This window comes from Micropterus salmoides, unplaced genomic scaffold (genome assembly GCF_014851395.1).
Source record: "Micropterus salmoides isolate LMB-PRFRI ecotype aquatic unplaced genomic scaffold, ASM1485139v1 Ms_hic_scaffold_11, whole genome shotgun sequence".
Lineage (NCBI taxonomy): Eukaryota > Metazoa > Chordata > Actinopteri > Centrarchiformes > Centrarchidae > Micropterus > Micropterus salmoides.
In genome coordinates this window covers 24,719,947-24,741,276 of record NW_024040152.1, presented here as the reverse complement: position 1 = coordinate 24,741,276, position 21,330 = coordinate 24,719,947, and the positions used below count along the sequence as shown (strand labels likewise).

Here is a 21,330-nt window from a genome sequence, read left to right as displayed (position 1 = left end):
CAATTTAGCAAAATTAAAATTTAGAAAAGCAGCAAATCATCTCATTGGGAAACTGGAAAAGATACATGACTCAGACCATGAGTTAATTGTTAAAATGTTTTTTTAGCAGCTCGTTGATGAATTGATTGTGTCAGCAGTAGTATGGAGACGAGCATTGTGATGTTGCAGAGCTATTAAATGTAAAATAAATTTAGCCCATATGCCAAACAACAACATTACACAGTCACTTCCTTTCCTTCGTTTAATTGGTCATATTTACAAACAGTCTGAAGTGCAGTAAATCTAAAATATAATCCATATCTACTGTACATTGCATTTTGGTTTGCAAATCGTTTACAGAAGTATGAAACTACTGCTGTAAAATAACATTTCTTAAAAATCAACAATAAGACCACGGTTATGAAACAAATGGAAAAAACAACATATTTAACAACCATGGGACTTTGTGCTTTCTGCACCTATATTTCAAGTCACAGCTCACATTTCTTGAGGTTAATAGACTTCTTGTCTTGCCACACCGCACATATACACATCAGAAGTCTTGTTGTGGGGGAGAAAAAAAACAAAACCTATGGTTTGGAGTGCAAAACCGCGTTTGGCAGAGTGATGAAGCCCACCATATACATTTATACAGATATGCACATTCCTCCCTCATATATATATATATATATCTCTTTCTTTTCAGTGTGTTTTCTTTTATACACCTGTCAGTTGTTTATACTTATCTGACTCTTAATAAGAGAAACCAAATAGAAACTTCCCTCTTCACACAACAACTTATGTCATACTGCAAAACAAATGTTTCATAGATTAACATCAGCACAGAACAGTTTAGATACATTTTCTGTAATTCAAAATCTCCACAAACCTCATCAGTTTTCCAACTTAATCAGGGTTTCAAATACAGGGGAGAGTGTGATGCCTATTTCATGAGTCCTTCAAATTTTAAGTCCTATAGAAAAACATCAACAACAAACAGCCTTACATCTACATTTCTCTGAGTGAGGAAAGAGAAGAACACAGCTGATACTGTGACAGTAGTTCTGAGAGAACTGAGTATGTGCTAACAGGCAGCTTTAAGGAGGCTTGCTAAAGTTTCTTTGAAACAGTTGAATTTTTTTGTGGTGCCAGTGAGGATGCAGTGTTTTATTTCAGAAAGCGATACATTTTTAAGATTAAAATCATTATTTTCTACTTATTATGTAATATCCTCAAAAATACACTAACTGCACAAAAATGATTTGGTAAGCATAGGTAGATTGAAAGCCTACTCTGATATTGATCCACGAGGACTTAAATAAAAACTTGTCAAAGAAGGAAAAGATGTCAAAGATTTGATTTGGTAGCTGTTTTTTTGGAACATAAATCTGCGGTTACCCTACAGTTACTGTATGTCTGTCTCCACCACAGTACAAAAACAATCGCATCAAGTCCTCATACCAAGACACCTCCTTCACACAATCATGAAACATACATGGGACTACATACCTTGTGTACTTTACAGCGATCAAATGTAAAGAGACTTGCATTGGAGGGAGTACAGTTTTACAAACTAGTATTATACTGTGGCCCCAGTGATCATGGGCCACACTGAAGAGAGAAAGAGGGCTTTTGAGCACAATTATGTTTATTATGATGAGATACAGATACAGGCAGGCGAAAGATGCCCACACACTGATCTGCATACACAGGCACACTGTTTTATGTGTGTATATGCACACAGAAATAAAACTGCTTGTATGCATGCTTGCGCACACTTATGCATGTGCATACAAGGACACATACACATGGACAAACTATTTATTCTGCTGAGGGTCTCTCATCAATTATTCCTCTGCAGTCACATATGTTCACCGATGCGGTGTGCAGAGTTTACAGAGTCTTTACCTCGAAAGGCCTCCTCTGGCCTCAATTAGTTCCCACAAGTAGCAGGTCCAGTCCAGCCCAGAGGAGTGGTCTTATCAACTTAAGGCAGGTTAGGTGGTAGCTATGTGGCAGGGTTGGAGAGTCCATTCATTCGTCCATTTTTCATCCAATCATAAACTACATAAACTATCATCTATTTTCCCATTGAAGTTCCTCTCAGTAGGGTTTGGCCCACTCGGCATTGGGAGGACTCCTGGGACTGCAGTTTCCAATTGAGGATGAGGAGTTGGATGCAACGTTGGAGTGTCCTTCCCAGAACATGGCATCACTGGGTTTTGGGGGGCTGGGGAAGGACCGCGAGCTGTCATCTAGGGAGGCTTGGTTCAGGGGAGGCGGGGGCAGGACAACGGAGCAGGTGTCACTTCCAACCAGGCCCTCTCCTGAGCAGCTCGGGGAGGGCCAGGGCCCGTTGTACCAGCAGTCCTCCCTCAGACTGTCTGGCAGCAAGGTGCCTGACGGCCCGCCGATAGGGGGACAGGGGCGGCCGGAACACGAGGGGAGTGGGGGGGCGCTAGGGGGGCGAGGCACTGATGCCCGAAGAACTGCGTGGTGGTTGTTCTTTTCCACGTCGTCAAGACACTGGATTGGAAGTGTTGAGGCAGCTGAAGAAAGAGAGAGGAGCGGGAGGGACAAAGTGAAAGATAAAAGGAGGAAAGATAAGCAAAAGGCAAAAAAATGTTCAATGTAGTTAAATAAAATGCTGCAAAAATTGTTCTATCTGGTGAGTATGACAGCATATTAGGGCCATTGAAGATTAAAATTCAGAAAAAAAAAACTTAGGTTGTAAATTACGGGGGAAACCTATCTTGGAAAAATTGTGTTTTCAAGTTTTTTTCAGTCAATAACACAAGACAAGCAACAGTGCAGACAAAAGAGAAGAGGTGGAGCTTTCAGACAGTTAGGCAGATATAGGGGACTGCAACAAAGCCACTTGAAAGCATGTGTCACATGTAAGTCATTTATAAATGTCTGCAGTTTTTTATAATTTTGGTCTTTGAACAGAAGGAAATATCTCAAAACCGGTTGGTGGAAGTAGCTTATATGTGACACCTGTTATTAACATCTGCACGCCCTGCTTTCAATAGAGTACAGAGCCTTTAATAACACAAGCACATCTGAAAAACAGTATTTTCCAAGTTTTTTTATTTCTCATCAATTTGTGACTTTATAATCTCAGAGAAAAAAGTTTTCCTCTTGTAAATTTTTGAGTTTTTTTCTCGTAAATGTACAATGTACTTGAATCTTGGAATATTAACCTCCTCCCGCGGCTCCGTAAATTAAATTTATTTGTTTATATCCTTCCTATTGGTAATGATAATATTTCAGTCACTAATTTCTTTGTTCTGATATGGGGACATAGTGACACTACTTGACATAGCTTTAACTGAGGGCAAGGAGAAACCACACAATCCACCAGGTGGATTATCAAAATCTGTCTATTGCTAAAAGTTGACACCGGTTGCTCAGTCAGATTCTTGGATGCTTTTTACTACTTCTTTGATCACCTACTGCATAATTCAAATATATTTTAAAATTACTTTTATACTATATTTTACAAAGTTCTTGTATGGCTGAGAAGCTAGTTCAGAAAATGACAAAAAAAGCTTTTCAATACCGTACTCAGTGAAGTAAGATTTATAGTTGGCATCCAGTTCCATTTGAGTGCATTTACATTGCAATTGTAGACACATTAACAGAGCACAACATATTATGGGTGAGGATATAATTAAGGATAATTCAAAGCAATTAATGCAATTTATTCAATAGGTCTGAAAAGCTGATAATTGGAATTAACTGTTGAATTTAGTAGACATATCTGCATTATTAACAGCTATATGTCAGAAATGGGTATCACTTGACATTTTCTTCTCAGCGACACGTGTGTGTGAAAAATGATTTATTCTTTTAACTACATCACGGCTGTCTGTAAAATCCAGCTGGCAGCAAAAATTAAGCCATCTTCTCTTTCCACCGATAGAGGTCTCTTGTTGTATCTGGCACCATGATTGCGCCTCTGTATGGATTAAACTTTCAAAAGTGATTTAAAAATGCCAAGGTGTGTTCAACAAAGCCTTTTGATCCTTGACTAGATAATATGCCTGATAGTGTCAAAACAGAGAAGTGAGGTAAAGTCTCACACCGTGCAGCAGGCTACATATTGCACAATAAAACCTCTGTACCATTTAAATATCAGCTCAGTAAATATCCAAAATAATAATATTATTTTAAATATTTAAACAAATATTTATGCATAAATCAAGCATAGAGGTTTGCATTTTGTATGGAATAAAAGTGTAAACTAACCCATGCTATCTTTCTACACAAAGCATATCCATACACAAATCAGATGTCATAATCTCTCTCTCTCTCACACACACACACACCCATACACACACACACACACACTTTGCTATGAAATCATCATCTTGAGCAAATAAGAAAGTTTAAATGAGTATCTCCTCCTGCTTTTTTCCCTACCTCTCTCCATCCACACATCATCTATCCATCCATCCATCCCTGCTACTCTTCCATCAGAGGGTCTCCTGAGTCTAGGATTTGAATAAAAGTGATTCCAAAGACGGAACATTAGAAGAATACAGATGCACAATATGACTGAATAAATACATAGCCCCCCGCCCCCCCCTTCTTTGCCACTCCCGCCTCCCTCATTTCTCTTTATCTGTCTCATTTTGGTTACAGGATTACCCTCTTATTCAGTGGAATAAATAGGGCAAGATTTATTTTCTTGCCATATTTCGTTCTAATTTTCACCTTCTAGTCTCCTCTTCCGACACTCTGAGGGAATCGACAACAGAGGTAATCTCTTCTAGGGTACAATACATCATCACAGAGGGAGGGGAGACGGGGACAGACCTTTTCATGATGTTCTTTATCAAAGTGTTTGAGTGCTTTGATAATATCCACAGTCTTGTCACGCCCTTATACAAATTGCAACAAGGGGCAGCGGGAGAAATCTTCTCAGAAAGTAGTAATTCTTCAGAAAAAGCCTTCCTTTAACTGAAGAGAGGCAGTAGAAACCCTCTTTTCTGTTTGATTTTAACCACATTAGTTCCTAACAAGGTTTGAATTCCAGCCACTCTATGCGAAGAGCACATAAACCATAAATCTGACACTACCTGACACTCAGGTTAAAGACACATTTTCAAATGTCAGATTGGTTAAACATGCTAACACTTGTCTTGTGTCACTTTTAGTTTTCAACTTCACATTTTAGTGTTTCCCCTCACTCAGTTCGCAGTCTACAGGTATCGCCTATAATCTTTTTGTCACTATCTTTCTAACTGAAAACCTGAATATGACCCGCATATATGTGCAACGTTTAAACATATTTTTACACCAGAAAAATATAAAAATAAAAAACAATATATCATGGTTGAAAAAAAAGGATAAAATGGGACAAACAAAAATTCTAAATGAAAATGTTTAAAACAAAATAACTACCTGGGTTAAAGGTTTTGTTTTTATACTAGTCTGGAAGACATACAAAGTCTGAAAAAAGATTTCAAGTTTGCACTCACTGCATCTAAGTGGTCAGAAATTGCAACTGTGTAAGGGAATATAGGTGAGACAGGATACTCCCCATGATGTATATACCGGTGGTGGGGAGGTGTGATAAAGCAGGAGGGGAGCAGTGCTGGTAGTTTATCACATATACCGACACTAACCTAAAGTAAAATTGGAATTGTATCATTTGTATTATAATATACACCAACGATGGCACAACACTGAGCGTGCATAAATGTTGTGTGTGTTTGCCTCACCTTGTCTTGTCTCACTGATTAGTGGCCTGAGTTTCCTAATCAGGCCTGTTTGGTGCTTCAACTCTGAATGGAGACGAGTGACTTCGCAGCACAAAGCCTCGTACGTGTGCTGCATGCTCCTCTCCCTACAGAACAACAGAACATTTCATTTAAACATTATGTTTAAAGGCATTTCTGCTTTTTCTAGACAGCCTGTGTTTGCTTGACACATCAACAACTGCCATAAGCTGTGTGGCACAGTGTTGATCATACTTTTACTGGAATAGCATTCAAATATCCTTAATGTTATTGTACTTACTTAAACAGGCAATTATCTTTTTATTAATTTTAAGCAATGTTTAAGACATGAATTTGGTCAAAATGTGCAGGATATATAATCATACAAACCAAATCTATATAGCAAAATACAGAAATTCCTGAAGAGGCTTGTAAATACAGTGATTTGTTTGTGACACCTTGCAAAGGAAAAACAATTCTCTACACTAATGATGATGCCATTATTGACACAAAAAGGACAAACTGTATTGATGTATTAAATGCAAACCAGTAGCATCAGCTGCATTCCAAACAAACAAGGTAATAAAAAGAAGTGGTATTTGAGGCAACACCTACAAACTGTCCTATCCACACCTTATGTAAAGATGCTAAATCTCATCAACACTTTGCCTTAAAACACCTGCCTGAAACAGACAAACAAAAAAAAAAAAAAAAACTGAGAAAAAAAGGTCTTTTGCTTTGCTAAAAACTAACACCATCTGAAAACTGCTGACACGTGAAACAATTATAATGCACCACAAATAGAATTTACTTTCGTGAAATGGGAGGAGATGCTAATTTACAGGAGATTATCCTCACTGAAAAAGTAAGTGGAGGGTGATTCCATATGCTACAGACCTTGTAAAACACTGGAGTGCAAATTTAAACTATTTTTTTAAGGATACACAAGTGTTGGAGGTTTAGCTGGTGTTGAGCATGTATATAGTTCAGGTTCTTCAGATCTGCATATTATAGGCTGTTATGCAGTTAAATGTGTAAGGCTGCACCCTCCTCTAGTGGCTAAAGGGGACAATTACAACACCACCAGATGCCATACAGAATGTAACGTCACTCACTTAACAAGGGTGACGATACACCTGTCTGACCAGTCACTGACTTTCCTTGATTGAAATCCTTGATTTCAGATGTTTTTAAAAATGATTAAATGAGCAGGCATTATATTAGTGTATTTTAATTGCTTAATGAAGTTTAATGTACTGGTTTTGATAGTGGGTTGTTACTGTTGCATATGTAAAAACTGTTGAACTTGCTGTCCTGCTCCCTTTCTTGGACAGGTCGCCTTTGAAAAAGAGATGTTATCTCAATGGGTCTTTTCCTCTGGTTAAATAAATGTTAGAGTTTAAAAAAAACGGCAAAGATTTAAAATGTGCTTGAGATGTGTCAAAGTCGTGATATTTGTTGCCTTTTTCCACATAGATTGGTTAATGTCTTACATGTGTTGCATTTAGGTGCGCATGGAAAGCATTAACAGAAAATTTAAAACACAGAAAACGTAATAATAATCAAACAATTAAATTAAAAAAAATTAAAAATATGTGAATTCTGTAGCTTCTTGCATTAGAAAAGCTCTAAAAAAGGTCTCTGGAGTCTAAATTGGGGTAAATAAATTAAAACTGAGTGAGAAGAAAAGGTGTTTTAAGTAAGAAAAACAAGAACGAACACTTTATGTCTTTATTGTTTATACTGATTGTTGCTTATGACGACTATCACCAACTGAAGATCATGATGTTATTATTTACCACTGCAACTTCTTTGTCCATTTTTGGTCACTGAAATGAGGGTCGAGCACTGAATTGGCAGCTACCCTTCAATGATATAAATAAAACACTTTACCTTACATTATACTTTGTGTCACAGGTCTGGTCCAAGTCTGGTCCATTAAGGCCATGGGGTTCCTCCTAAAACAGAGTCAAGTTATGTAAAATATAGAGTGGAGGTGTCTGAAGTTGTTTTTAAATATGTTCATGTTATTTTATGATAACATAACCCTGGACTCCTCCGCTCTCCTTCAACCCTTACCCCCCTTTCTCTCTCGTCCATCAGCAATTCATTCTCTACCATTTAGGTTGGAGCATATCCACCTCTGCTCTTCTTTCTCAGTCCCACTTCTCTCCATTACTCTCAGTGCCACCCTGTCTCGCGCTGCCCTGACACCTCTCCTCCATGGTTTCCCTCTCTTCTAATTAGGCCACATCCTGCTAAGAGTCTGCTGTGTCTCCGTGGCTCTCTGCAGTCCCTCTTATCTCCCCCTTCTTTTCTCTGTCCTCCATTTTTTTCCATGATCCTCTCATTGCTGTTCAACTCTTTCTTCCCACCTTCACTTACCCCACTTCTCTCCAGCAGTCTACTGTTTTCCAGTGTCACTCTCTCCAGCTCCTCCTGCAGTTTGTGGATCTTTAGCTCAGTGCCGAGCCTGTCCACCTGCCAGTAGTCCTGAGGGCTGTTCAGGCTCTTCATCACTGCACGCAAAAAATAAAAATAAAAATGTTTCATTATTATTGTCAATAAATGTTCAATTTAAATTTGTGGAACTACTGAACTTGTGAAAACGTTAAGTGTTGATGTTTTCCCATTCAGTTTAAAAGACAGATCATTATGATTATCATTTCAACGATAGTGACGTTAGCTGTATATTTATTAATTACAATGAATTAGTTATGTTGATATGTAAAGCAAATTAATGGTTTTAAATAGTGGCGGAAGAAGTGTACAGATCCTCTGTGATTAAAAGCAGAAATACAGTGTAAAGCTATTCTATTACGTCCATGACATTAAGTAAAAGTTCTGCATTCAAATTTTACTTGAGTAACATTATAGAAGAAATGCATTAAAGGTATCAGAAATAAAAGCGCTACTTATGAAACGGCCCCTTTCATGGCATTATAACATTACATACATTATATTTCAGCATTGATTCTATGGATGCATAAATGTTTAAACAGTACTTTAGTGTTGCAGCTGGTTGAGGTGGAGCTAATTTTTTTTTTCACTTTTACAAGTATAAAGCACAACACAAACAACAGACAACTCCACAAAGTTGTTGAAAACTCTGAAAATCTTGCCACTAGTAATTACACTATAGCTGTAATTTGTTACTTTGTACCCCTGATTTTACGCGTCATACTCCAAATTTTACACATATTGTATATAAATGTATTATCATCTTACTTTAGTAAGACAATTTCCCAGCATTAAAAGAAATCCCATTGTTCATACAGTGTTGTAAGTACTTCTCAGCTGTTACACAGAGTAGAAGGAAACCCTGTGTGCTATACCCTGTACCTTGGCTGGTCTCCATCTCTGTCCTCAGCTGAAGCAGCTCCAACTCTTTGGCCTGGAGCTGCTCCGTCAGCAACCTCTCACTCTCACTCTTATCCCTTTTCTGACAGAGATAAAAGAGAGAGTGAGGTAGAGGGGGAGGAAGACGAAGGGAAAGTCAGCATTCGTACCAATGCATAAAGCGCTGTCTCTCTCTCTCGGACAAAGGTAAGATTGGCACACCTGTGCTGTATTTGTGCAACAACATCATAAGCTTTGTGTTTCTACTTAAGTTTTGAATCAAAATTACAGCAGAAGAATGAAAAAAATAAGCAGTGTTTTCAGGTTTGCAACATAGTCTTCTCTGTCCCAGGCTCTAGTCAGTATGAGGAAAGTTCAGTGAACGCACCAGTTTGTTAAGCTCCATCTGAAGGTCCTCCTTCTCTATATAGATACCTCGGTAAGCACTGAAGGCCTTGTTCACATACTGGGGTCCCTCTGATGGAGGAGCCTCTGGCCGGAAGAGCTACAGTGGTGATAGATAAAATACACAGAGTAGAGACGAGAGAGAAAACAGGAGAAGAGAGATCAATTTCATTTCATTTAAATATTTGTGGTAGGAAGTTACTTTCCTCCCACCACATCCTATCATGTCATATCATGCATGAACCTGGCACATTGCACATATTTGTTGTTAATTGTAAATTGTTGTTGTTCCATTGTTATTTTTATTTTTTTATATTGTCAGTTGTACTTTTCTCTATTTGTTTATTAGATATTTATATATTTTTACATCTTTTTATTTCAGCTGTATGTCTGTCTGCGTGTAGCACCTTAACACCAATGCAAATTCCTTGTATGTGTAAAATACTACTTGGCAATAAAGCTCCTTCTGATTCTGATTCTTGAGGGGCCAAATGCTGAAGAGAAGCAAACCTGCCCACATTTTGTGTGACATTCTCACTTTAGATTACTATCTGTATTTCCAGTTTAAATAGTTCTCTCTGTATTGTATTCGATCCTTTGGTTTTTTTCAATCCAACTGCAGGAGCCGTGTAGTAGTGTAGTTCTCCAACACATTGTTTGGCAAGGCCATACTTTTCCAGACCGGTTCTCTGTTTTCAGACAGGGTAGATTTATTTCTCATTGTCTTATAGCTTTGGCTATAGGCCAACAATATTAATGATGCTGACATGCAGACTCTCACAGAGGCAAATATTTTGCAGTATGATGTTGAATTTGCTGATTTTTTCCAAACTTCCTCTGAGCATTTTGTGTTTTTCCATTATTCGGATGTCCATGGAAAATGGAAAACAATCTGTTTAAATTCATGCACACACTTTCTAAACTTTGCTCTCTGGCTGTTCAGCCATCTGGATCAGCAGTATGTTCTTTTACTTCATTCTCCTCAAGCCATTGTCTCATTCTTCTATCTTCTCCTTGCCTCTCTCCCACTATTACCCCTTCGTTTACTTCTATACCTTATCCTCCAGCTGCTTAACCCTCTTCCTCAGCATGGTGTTCTCTCGCTCAGTATCCCTCAGCCTCTTCTTGATGTCCTCATAGGCTGTGACCAAGGCGAAGTGGGAAGCAACGGATTCATCGCCGGCACACACCGATACAGGACTCTCGCCAGATGTGGTGTAGGCAGTCTCATGTTTAAGGATGCAAATGTCATCATCCACTGCCAAGGGCTCCATGCCTGCACAGGCCTTCTCTGTAGCAGATGGAAGACCTGAGGATTACATGAAAAGTTTCGTTTTAAATGTTATAGATCTGTTGTGGGTTTTTTGTAAATGCCAAGACAACAAAATGAAAAATGTTTGGCTTGACAATGTAAGTTAGCACCTACTATCATAAAGCATTTGTATGGCCCTGTGTTTACAATACACTGTCTTGCTAAGTAGTTTTGTACCTAGTTGGCTATTGCTTTGTACTACATATCACAAAGATCATTCTGCAATAAACCAGTGTCCCAGGGTTTTAACTTTGTTCGGTTGATAAAACTTGTCATTTCTGTAGGTGGCACTCAGTGTCTGCCTACTAAGGGACGGTCTTCTATTTCCTCAATACAAACCACTGCTGCAGGAAATGTACAATGCATCACTTCCTGTGTGCAAGAGATATTTTCACGAGGACCGAGCAACCAGAGGTGAAGTGAATTAATGACCCGTTGCAAGGAAGTGGTTTATTGTAGCAGCATTTTAAAAACTAAACCTGTTTGGCAGGGACACGCACATTAAATTAAATGTAAAGGTATGTAAACATGAAGACGAGCACAATACATAAAGCAACAGCCCTTCATGTATGTTGCTTAGTCTGAATTTGAAAGAAAAGTGACTGTGAGGCTGCATTTCAGCTTAAATTGTATGGTGTTTACAAATAATGGAACATTTTTAGCATTGTTCCCTAATCTTAAAGGATCTATTGTAATTGTATTATTGGCTGCTCAAATATTTGTTGGGCAAGTGTGTTGTTTTGTTTCATCATTACCTCCTATAAGGGTTTAGCTAAAGGTCTAGAGTTGATTCTAGGTGCAACTACAAGATAGAGACACACCTCAAACAGCATCAGGCCACATATGGATGAGCTCAGTGCCGCCATCATCAGGATAAACTTACAATAACAGATACCTTCCTAGTGCAAAGTTGACTCCACCAAACTTTAGTCGTGTGGCTTATTTCAGCAGTCTAATCCTCAAAATCTAAACATGTGTCCGATATATAATAGTCTATGTGATTTCTAGCTGCTGTAGAGCGAAACTGGCAGGTTTTACAATTTGTCGTATTTGTGTGCACTGATGGTTTGCAGGGTTTCCATGGCTGCTTGCCCATAATTATGTACATGAAATTATGTACATAAATAAAAACACCATTTAAGCAATTGCCCCCTTTTCCCCCTCAAGTGTTAAATACAATAAGATACAGATGATTAAAGAGTCTCACACTGACCTGAGTACAGGCCTGTGGTTATAGGGATGTGATACAGTCCAGTTGACTCTCAGCAAGAATTTAAGCAGTCCAGCAAAACTACTTAAAAATAATCTACACTCCACCTTTTTTGATCTTTTCTGTTTAGAGGAGCAGCAGTGCAGCTACTGTTAGATGATGATGTCAGCATGCAATGATGCAGCAAACACTGAGGAGCCAAGTTTTTAACACTGAAGGCCGAAGCTTTTAGAAAAATAAATAAAATTTCAGGAGAATAACTGGGAAGGCTACTAGATCCATGATTTGGATACAAAGCAAGAAAAACACAACCGCTGACTTTAAGGACGACTTCAGAAAATGGTAGGAAATCGATTGTGACCCCAGCGAGAACTCAAAACGAAAGTCAACGTGAATCCAAAACAAGGCACGAAGAGCAAAGTCATTTCGTTAGACTAAGTTATCCGCGATAAAACAAGAGTGTTTACGGCTAACAGGGTAATGACAGCAACGAATAGACCTTGTTTTGTCCAAAAAGGCATGTAAACAATCAATGAATCTCGTTTGCATACAATGCTAAGGTTATGGTGTTAGCTTCCGTGAGCTCTGTTGACAGCCGACAAAACACACTGACTGGCCGCTGAAAAATCTGTTTCACAATAAATAACACAATTACTAAACATTGACCTAGAGGAACCTGAAAAATGTGTCAATAGCTACGGAGATTAAAATGATCGATCTGTTATGATGGTAACAGTTAGCTAGCGCTTAGCTAACGTCTTCTGGCTACTTGTAAGTTAGCTAGGTGAAGCAAAAGCAGTCGATTATTTTTCACTCTCGACTTTCACTAACCGTGTTAGATGCTGTCCTCAATTAGGTGTCAGTTGGCCAAACAGGATTATCATCTATTCTTGACAAACGAAGGCCTGTTTCACAGAGAAAAACAAAGAGACGAGGCTGGACACTCGCACCGTGTCAGAACTGACAGGTGAGGAAACAAAAACTTCCGGGAGTCACTCGACTGCTGAAATCCTTTCAAAATAAACGCAGGCCGAACAGCATTGACTTATCGCAGTGTACGCGATTAAAAAAACTATTCAGAACAAATTATACACTGACTCTGACTGAAAAGTCTTTTAGAAAAAGATTTCGGTCAGAGATATTTGCCTCCAGAGTTGATGTGCCTTCTTCTTTAGTATTTGTTGGCGGCTTAAGCCCTAACTACATTTTTTAAAGCAGTTTGTCTATTAAAGTTTGATGTTTCTGTGTATAACCCACAGTTATAACCATACCGCAATATGGGAATATTTTTCTGGATGGTGGTGCCAGAGTAAACGTCAAGGGATCATTAAATAGATTGTTAGGCCCCACATGTCATATTAGTTGGTGAGATCTAACGTTATCTTCGCCGGGACCGGGCAGACCAACTGCATTCAAACATTAACCACGGCTAGCTAACTAGGAAGCGACCGTTAAGCGAATAATTAAATTAATACATTGTCCTGAACAAATTCATGTAGGATTGGCTAACGTTTATAGTGGAGCTGCCCATATTTTCACTTTAGTGGCACAAGACTTCTAACTTACCTAGCAAAACGTTACATGGTGAATGTTTGCTCACTTGCTAAGGTAAGATACCGTTAAGGTTTCCTTTCACTTACACGGCCAAAATATAACCGTTCATTTCTTTCTCATTGACAAAATATTATTATTTTAAAATAGCTTAATTTAAAACCTGTAGTGTTGTGTCATAATTCTGTCACAGTTATTGCTGGGAGATATATTGACGTAGTTAACGTTAGCTAACACTATCTAACGTTAGCTAAATCTACGCAAAGGGAAAAAAATTGTAAATGTAAAATGGTGCAATATTCTGAACCCAATGAAATGTGACATGGACATAATGTTGGGGTAACGTTAATAGGTTTATTAAAATGTAAATTCTTTCACATGTTTAAAAAAAATGATAATCAACCCCAATGTCACTGCAAGTTCCTACAGGACATGCTTCAAAGTGAGTTGTAATGTTGGTCTTACTTTCTGTTGGTCCCTTATATCCACAGCTATCTAAAAATGTTGCCAATCATTTCCTAATTGTGCTCTATTAATCACTTTAAAGGCCACAGAGTGAAAATGTGTGCTATGCCTTTGGAAGAAACTGCAAAAATCAGTGACATGACACTTGAAGAAGATCCAGAGATCTGCATCTTTAAGACTCGCGAGTGTAAGCACAACACTTGCATACTTTTGTTCTTAGTCTTTCAGAGAGGAAAAATGTGTTTTAATTACAGTATAAAGTTTTTCTTTTCTAGTCATATTTTCGTTTGCATGCACCTTATTCTGCACAGTCCAAAGGAATATGTAATGTTTTCTTTACGTGTTACGTCAGTCTTGGTATCATTTTAATAACAAATCTTAATTTCTTTTCTTGAGCCCAGTTTAATGAAGTGGTGTCTTCAGGCTGCATACATAAAAATTCCAAACCATAATTTTCGAGTCCTGTATGCCCTCCCCCTGTTTTGTGAAGAAGTTTTTCTGTCCGTAAGAGATACTTTCCTTATTTGCCACTCTTGATGATGCCTACATATATTGTATTCACTTTAAACTTTGCAGTATAAAGCAACATGTGATACAAGTGGCATTTCATCAGCTGTTTAATGTTTGTAGTTTTGCTTTTAGATTAGCAATAGTTTTTAAAACAAATCCTCCATCTCGCCCTGGAACTGAGAGATGTGCATATGCCCACAGAGGTGCTGCAACACTTTCAGATGAGGATTTGCTTGGAAAAATAACAAATGTATTGTGGATGGTAGTGGTGGGGATTACTACTGGATTTTTTGTGTTATTGTCATTGCAGTGTTGTCAAAGGCTCAGGTGCTGATGAAAGACATAGAGGAGCTGCTGGGGTTGTGTACATTAAAATGCGCCTCCAACCAGAGACGGTGCAGACCGGTATGCTTAGAGGCACTGGTGGGAATCTCTAAACAAACCTCATGGATCCATGTGACCATGACTACAATATTTTCCTAACAATTAACCAAGTAGTTTTTATTTGTCTAATGTCAACAAAACTGCCTTCGGGGAGCTTATTTGGTAACGTGATTCCATGAGGTTTGCCTCTTTCTTCTTCTTTCTTCATTCTTTCACCTACTGACACTGCAACTCTATTGTTATAGATCAATCTGCGAGCTGTATTTTTTAAAATTAATTTCATCCTGTCTTTAAAGCACTTAATGAAGCAGATTACATTCACTCAATACTGAGGTCAGGAGTGGTCAGGTCCCTACAGTTGCATAGCTACACACTTAATTTGTACTGTCAGCTGCACGATACTAGCCCGGGATGTAAACTCATTTGCCGTCGGTGTAGTTTTCAGTTGACACAGGCTGTTTACATTTTTTCAATTTAATTGTGCACGAAAGCGATAAACGGACAAACGGCTTTGAGATTTAAATCCTTCTGACCTATTAGATGGGGTCAACAAATAAATAAAACTGTGCTGAGAAAAGAGAACACCTCTTTTCTTTAAATTAATGCCGTCAATGCATGATGTTATGATTTAGGAGATTCTATTTCAGTCTGTTCATTTACAACAGCCTAAATATCTGCGTCAATTTCATCCACGCTTGGTGCCATATTTCTTTGGATTCTGGCTGTGACCCAGTTAGGTGACATTCCCAACTTAAGTCCCACCTACACTGAACAAAATTACAAACGCAACACTTTTGTTTTTGCTCCCATTCATCATGAGCTGAACTCAAGGAGCTGAACGCTCAGAAGACAGTGGAGATGGTCGTGGATTTTAGAAAGAGCACAATTGTTAATTGTTGTTGTTCTATATTTTTATATTGTCAGTTTATTTATGTTCAAAATATTGTCTTCTGTTGCAATACGTCTGCACAACACAAACTTCTCCTTTGCTGAGATAATCCATCCATCTCACAGGTGTGGCATATCAAGATGCTGGTCAGACAGCATGGGTATTGCACAGGTGTGTCTTAGGCTGGCCACAATAAAAGGCTAGTCGAAAATGTGCAGTTTCACTGTACTGGGGGGAGGTCCGGCAGGGTTCCGGAAACCAGCCAGTATCTGGTGTGACCACCATTTGCCTTACGCAGTGCAACACATCTCCTTTGCATATAGTTGATCAGGTTGTTGATTGTGACCTGTGGAATGTTGGTCCACTCCTCTTGGCTGTGTGAAGTTGCTGGATATTGGCAGGACTTGGAACACGCTGTCGTATACGCAGATCCAGAGCATCCCAAACATGTTCAATGGGTGACATGTCCGGTGAGTATGCTGGCCATGCAAGAACTGGGATGTTTTCAGCTTCCAGGAATTGTGTACAGATCCTTGCAACATGGGGACGTGCGTTGTCATGCTGCAACATGAGGTGATGGTCGTGGATGAATGGCACAACAATGGGCCTCAGGATCTTGTCACGGTATCTCTGTGCAGTCAAAATGCCATTAATAAAATGCACCTGTGTTCGTTGTCCATAACATATGCCTGCCCATACTATAACCCCACCGCCAACATGGGCCACTTGATCGACAACGATGACCTCAGCAAACCGCTCACCTACGTGATGCCATACATGCTATCTTCCATCTGCCTTGTACAGTGAGAACTGAGATTCATCCAAGAGGAGAACACCTCTTCAAAGTACCAGACGCCATCGAATGTGAGCATTTGCTGTTGCTGTAGCTGTTGCCTGTGAACATTCAATTCACGGGCAACAGCTCTGGTGGACATTCCTGCAGTCAGCATGCCAATTGCACGCTCCCTCAAAACTTGCAACATCTGTGGCATTGTGCTGTGTGATGGAACTGCACATTTTCGAGTGGCCTTTTATTGTGGCCAGCCTAAGGCACACCTGTGCAGTACCCATGCTTTACTGATCAGCATCTTGATATGCCACACCTGTGAGGTGGATGGATTATCTCGGCAAAGGAGAAGTGCTCACTAACAGATTTTGACAGATTTGGGAACAATATTTGAGAGATATAGGCCTTTCGTGTACATAGAGAAAGTATTAGATATTTGAGTTCAGCTCATGATGAATGGGGGCAAAAACAAGTGTTGCGTTTATAATTTTGTTCAGTGTATAATGGGAGTGGTTGGCTCAGTTGCTTCTCCAACTGGAGAAAAAGCTGTTCATTATTCATCATTATTTTATTCTATTTTACTTATTTTATATTTATCTTAAATGCGTATTTTAGTCTTTTCAATGTTTTTTTGCTTTTATCTTGTATTGTTTTTGAATTATTGTCTTTTGGGTATTATTGTCTTTACACTTGTTAAAGCACTTTGTAACTTGATTTTGAAAAGTGCTGTACAAATAAAGATTATTATTATTATTGTTATTATTATCATTAAGACCTTTGAATCTCTCAGCACAATTTGAGAGATTAGAGAGGTCTGGAACCAGGCTAGCAAAACACACACACTCACTAGTAGACACATAAACCCTCGTGTACACCCTTCTCTCTATTGCAAATACTGTACAGGGCAGCTTGAATGACCTTGTAATTATTTTATGTGCTCAGGCACACAGTGCACAGTGTGGTGTAGTATACATGTTGTTGTTGTGACAGATACAGCAGGAGTGGTGTCAGGCCAGCATCGAGGAGGATGGAGAGACCTTGGTCATAGAGGGCTTCAGGTTTGAGAGTGCGGCCAGCAGAGAGGACCTGAGGAGGCTCAGTTCACAGGCTGGTGCTTCACGGGACGCCAGCGTGACACATGACTGATTGGTACCTTAGTGGATTCATCACACAAGGTCAACAAGGTCAAACGACTGGCAGAGGTAACAATGGCAGACAGCGAGCCGACGAATGACATGATTTAAAATGATTGCAGAAAGGAGAAGAACTGACATGTGTAGCTTCTTACAACAGAGAGAAAAAGCAGTGTGACACCATGTTACGCAGAGGATATAGATTGTTTTTAGATAAAAGTTCAAATTGTTCCTAAATGTTTATGTAAGAAAAGAGTTAGTCGTTCATTGTTGGTTGTTGTAAGATATTTGATTATTGAGAACATACTTTGACATTTTTGACTTGCCATATTTGGTACAGCGTTTGAGTTTAACATTTCAGAATATGGACATGAAGTTGACTTTGATTGCTGTATTTATGATAGTGCTACAATATATTCAAGGAAGGGGTTTTCTAAGGTAAAGTTGGAATGACTTTGTTTAGGCTGATGGTGACGTATTTGCATAATTTATTTTACTTCGGTTACTTAGTCTTGTCCATGTAGTACATTTTGCAGTTGCAGTAGCATAATCTAAATGGAACCGTATCTCACTGACACTCCATACAGTTCTGCCTTGTTTTATTAGAGTCGTTGCCTTTAAATGGACAGGTCAGGCAAACCTTCAGTGTCCTTCTGAATAACAACAAACTGCATAGGTTAGATGGGCTTTCTCTTTGATTACACAGTGTCCTTCCCAATATCTCCTTGGAGATATTGTGATCATCTTGCTCCCTAAAAGCACCTCCACTGGTCTGATTATAGGAAAGTTTCACAGCCCGCCATACTTAGTAGTGCTGTCAGCCTGAAGGAAAAAAAGTAAAATGAATGAAGATGCTATGGTGCAATACTTGGGTATCTGAAGATCTGTCACAAATCTTATTTAAATAAACCCTGAAGTCAAGACCTTTAAAGTTCATAAATACAGTTCACTGCATTATGACAGTACAGTATCTTAATCTGAAATATGTTGCTCTTCCTCATTCCAGTATGTAGGAATTTTTCCTGGGAGGGCAGATACATTATTTACTGTGTCTTTACTCTTCTGCTCATGGTTGTGAAACTGGAATGAAAACATCTTACATGACTTGTGATACCACTTGCATCTCACCATAGCACCCATTCACAGCATGATGATACATGTCATGTTCTAAATATTTGTGATACTGTTGTATCCCCTCTAAAGGTGAATAAAAGATAAATTATTAGATTTGTCTTCTAATTTATTACTAACGGCATCTTTCTGTGTTTTCACCATAATTTTATCTACATATTCTTTCAAATTTCACTTCTAGTGCAGTCTGCAGAAGAAATTAAGTTGTAGAAATCAGTCAACTTATAAACTTTGAGTTGATTGTGTCAGGGGAAGCCAAATGCAGTATCAGTGAGAACAATATACTTGTCAGCCCTTTGTTACCTTTTAAATGCCTCCACAGTGTATGTTATGGGGAAAGTCTGTGCTGCTGTAACCTTTTTGACAGTAAAGTAATCACCAAGTCAGCTTCATTTTGTTAACCTCATACTTAAGTAGTGTTGATTTTTAACACCATTAGTTTGTTGATATAGAATTGAATGTAAAAATCTCCCCTTCTGTAAACAAATTAGTAAAATAAATTCCCTAGATGGTGAAACCAAGACATAAAAATGAATCATTCCTGTATTGTCTCGCCCTGTGTAAAGAGGGAAATTAGGCTATTTGGGTCTGAAATGAACAAACACGACCTGCCAGTAGATTGTGAAGTGGAAGTGTCAGAGCATCAATGTAACCAATTAACAAACTCCCAATTAGGATGTCTGCTGAATGATTAAAACCCCGAAGTTTACCAAGCATTAACATTCTAAACAGACTGACATAATATATGCAAATAAGGTCATTATTATGCATGTACTAGTTCAATGCCCAAATTAAGTGCTTGTTTGGAGCACTCCGGATGTGTTTGGAAGCATGAGCTCTATGACAACATATTACAGAAATAATGGTCACTTGAAAAATCTAATTCGTTTCACATTTGGCTGTAAGCTATAGTAGTCACTTGAACGCAGAGACAGCTTGAATCAGATTTAGTAACCATTCAAAGCTATGGAAAAAAAATCCCTTTATATTTATAGAAATGGGAGGATGGGTATAATAATAAATTGTTTGGACATATAATATGCAGAAACACAAGCACACTTTGCACACAAACACATGCATCCTGCAATCAGGCCAAGTGGTAGAAAAGCATTCAGCAGATGCTGAATTAGTAATGACAGAAGTTGTGAATTTGTTGTGTTGATTGTCATGTTTTTGTCCTAAAGTGCTGCATGAATTATTTATGTTACAGCCCATGTAATTAGATGCTGATGGAGAAAGACTGGACCAGGAAAACACAAGCGCTCGCTGTTCTTTGAAAATGATTAATCAGTCGCTTGGTCTCTTAATCATTTTTGACAATTTTAGGACTTTGAACCTCATCAAACTGAGACGGCTACGGCGTCCACAGCAGCTTGATGGTGCTCTATTGGGTGGTATCTTTTGGTGTATGCTGATTGCAGTTGTGGTTTGTTTGGGTGATCATCTTGTGCCCGTTTTTGATTTAAACATCTGTTGCCCATAAATCTACATTGATGGAAGCGAGACACTTGAAACGTCAGCACATGCATGTTATGATCATTTCTTACCAGAAGAGGATGCTGTTTCTTTGTTATTTTACCCATCCTTTCACCCATGCATTAGGCACTCAAGTGATTATAATGGATCTCAATGAGACATTCAAAGGAACATGAAACTCATCCTAAAGAAGTAGAGTGGCTGATGGTTGGACCTATACTGTGTTGTGTTTTGCTACCTTGTAAATCCTTGAGTTAGAACATTATGGAATTAGTAGAGAGCACAGACATATAGAATATACTCACCTTTTGTCTCTTAGCAAAGTACAACGTATTCACCTCTTATTAATCACCAGTGAGACGTATGTATGGATGGTGGGGTCACAGTATACCCTTGATGATACCTTTCTCTGCAACATAACACCTCAACCACTACATCTGCACTACTGCAGTTAAAGTTAAGATCAGTGAGGCCAGCAGTACGGTCATATATCACACGGCTGTCTCAGAGCTGTTTCTCACTGTTGAACTAAACTGCACCAACACAAGTTACACCTACAGTAGCCATAACTCCAGTATCTCTCTCTCTCTCTCTCTCTCTCTCTCTCTCTCTCTCTCTCTCTCTCTCTCTCTCTCTCTCTCTCTCCCAGTTTCAAAACACCAGGGAAGTTTGACAGCCGTGGATTTGCCGTGAAGACTTATCCTCCATCATTTAGTGTATCACACTGCACTAGGAGAAATGGCGTTGTGAATGGAGGAGTGATGTTGCTCAGTCTGAATTTTGACCAACACACTGTATCACATACTTTGTGCCTTGCGCGAGATGCTGAGCCTCAGAGCACTATTTGCATGTAGAGTTCTATGAGACCTCCATTGGTTTGAGCGTTCTTGGCAACCCACAGAGTATTTTCACATTGTGCATCAAAACTATTCTGAAGTGCTCTCGCCTGCTTACTGATTCAGTACAGACCCTGAAACTGAGCCATGTAATCAAGAACTGGCATTCTTTAGACAGCACAGAGGTCAGCCATATC

The 21,330-nt window shown here is 38.9% G+C and overlaps 1 protein-coding gene across 1 annotated transcript; it reads right to left on the bottom strand.

Annotated features, from left to right (window-relative positions):
• Positions 1-227: 227 nt before the first annotated feature.
• azi2 (5-azacytidine induced 2) lies at positions 228-12,958 on the bottom strand. The gene is made up of 8 exons (XM_038711945.1): positions 12,803-12,958; positions 10,505-10,758; positions 9,433-9,549; positions 9,048-9,147; positions 8,091-8,224; positions 7,599-7,663; positions 5,709-5,833; positions 228-2,528 (listed from the first exon to the last, which is right to left on the bottom strand). The coding sequence occupies exons 2-8, from the start codon at positions 10,721-10,723 to the stop codon at positions 2,083-2,085; spliced, it is 1,206 nt and encodes a 401-aa protein (XP_038567873.1). The 5' UTR covers positions 10,724-10,758; positions 12,803-12,958; the 3' UTR covers positions 228-2,082.
• Positions 12,959-21,330: the final 8,372 nt, after the last annotated feature.

Bases quoted from the DNA above. Each gene is read 5' to 3' on its own strand.
- azi2 (XM_038711945.1), bottom strand. From the start codon at position 10,723: ATGGAGCCCTTGGCAGTGGATGATGACATTTGCATCCTTAAACATGAG. The intron at 9,148-9,432 runs GTGCGTTCACTG...TATCTCTGTCAG, and splicing joins AGATGGAGCTTAACAAACTG to AAAAGGGATAAGAGTGAGAG. The intron at 5,834-7,598 runs GTAAAGTGTTTT...GTTGTTCTGTAG, and splicing joins GACACAAAGTATAATGTAAG to GGAGAGGAGCATGCAGCACA.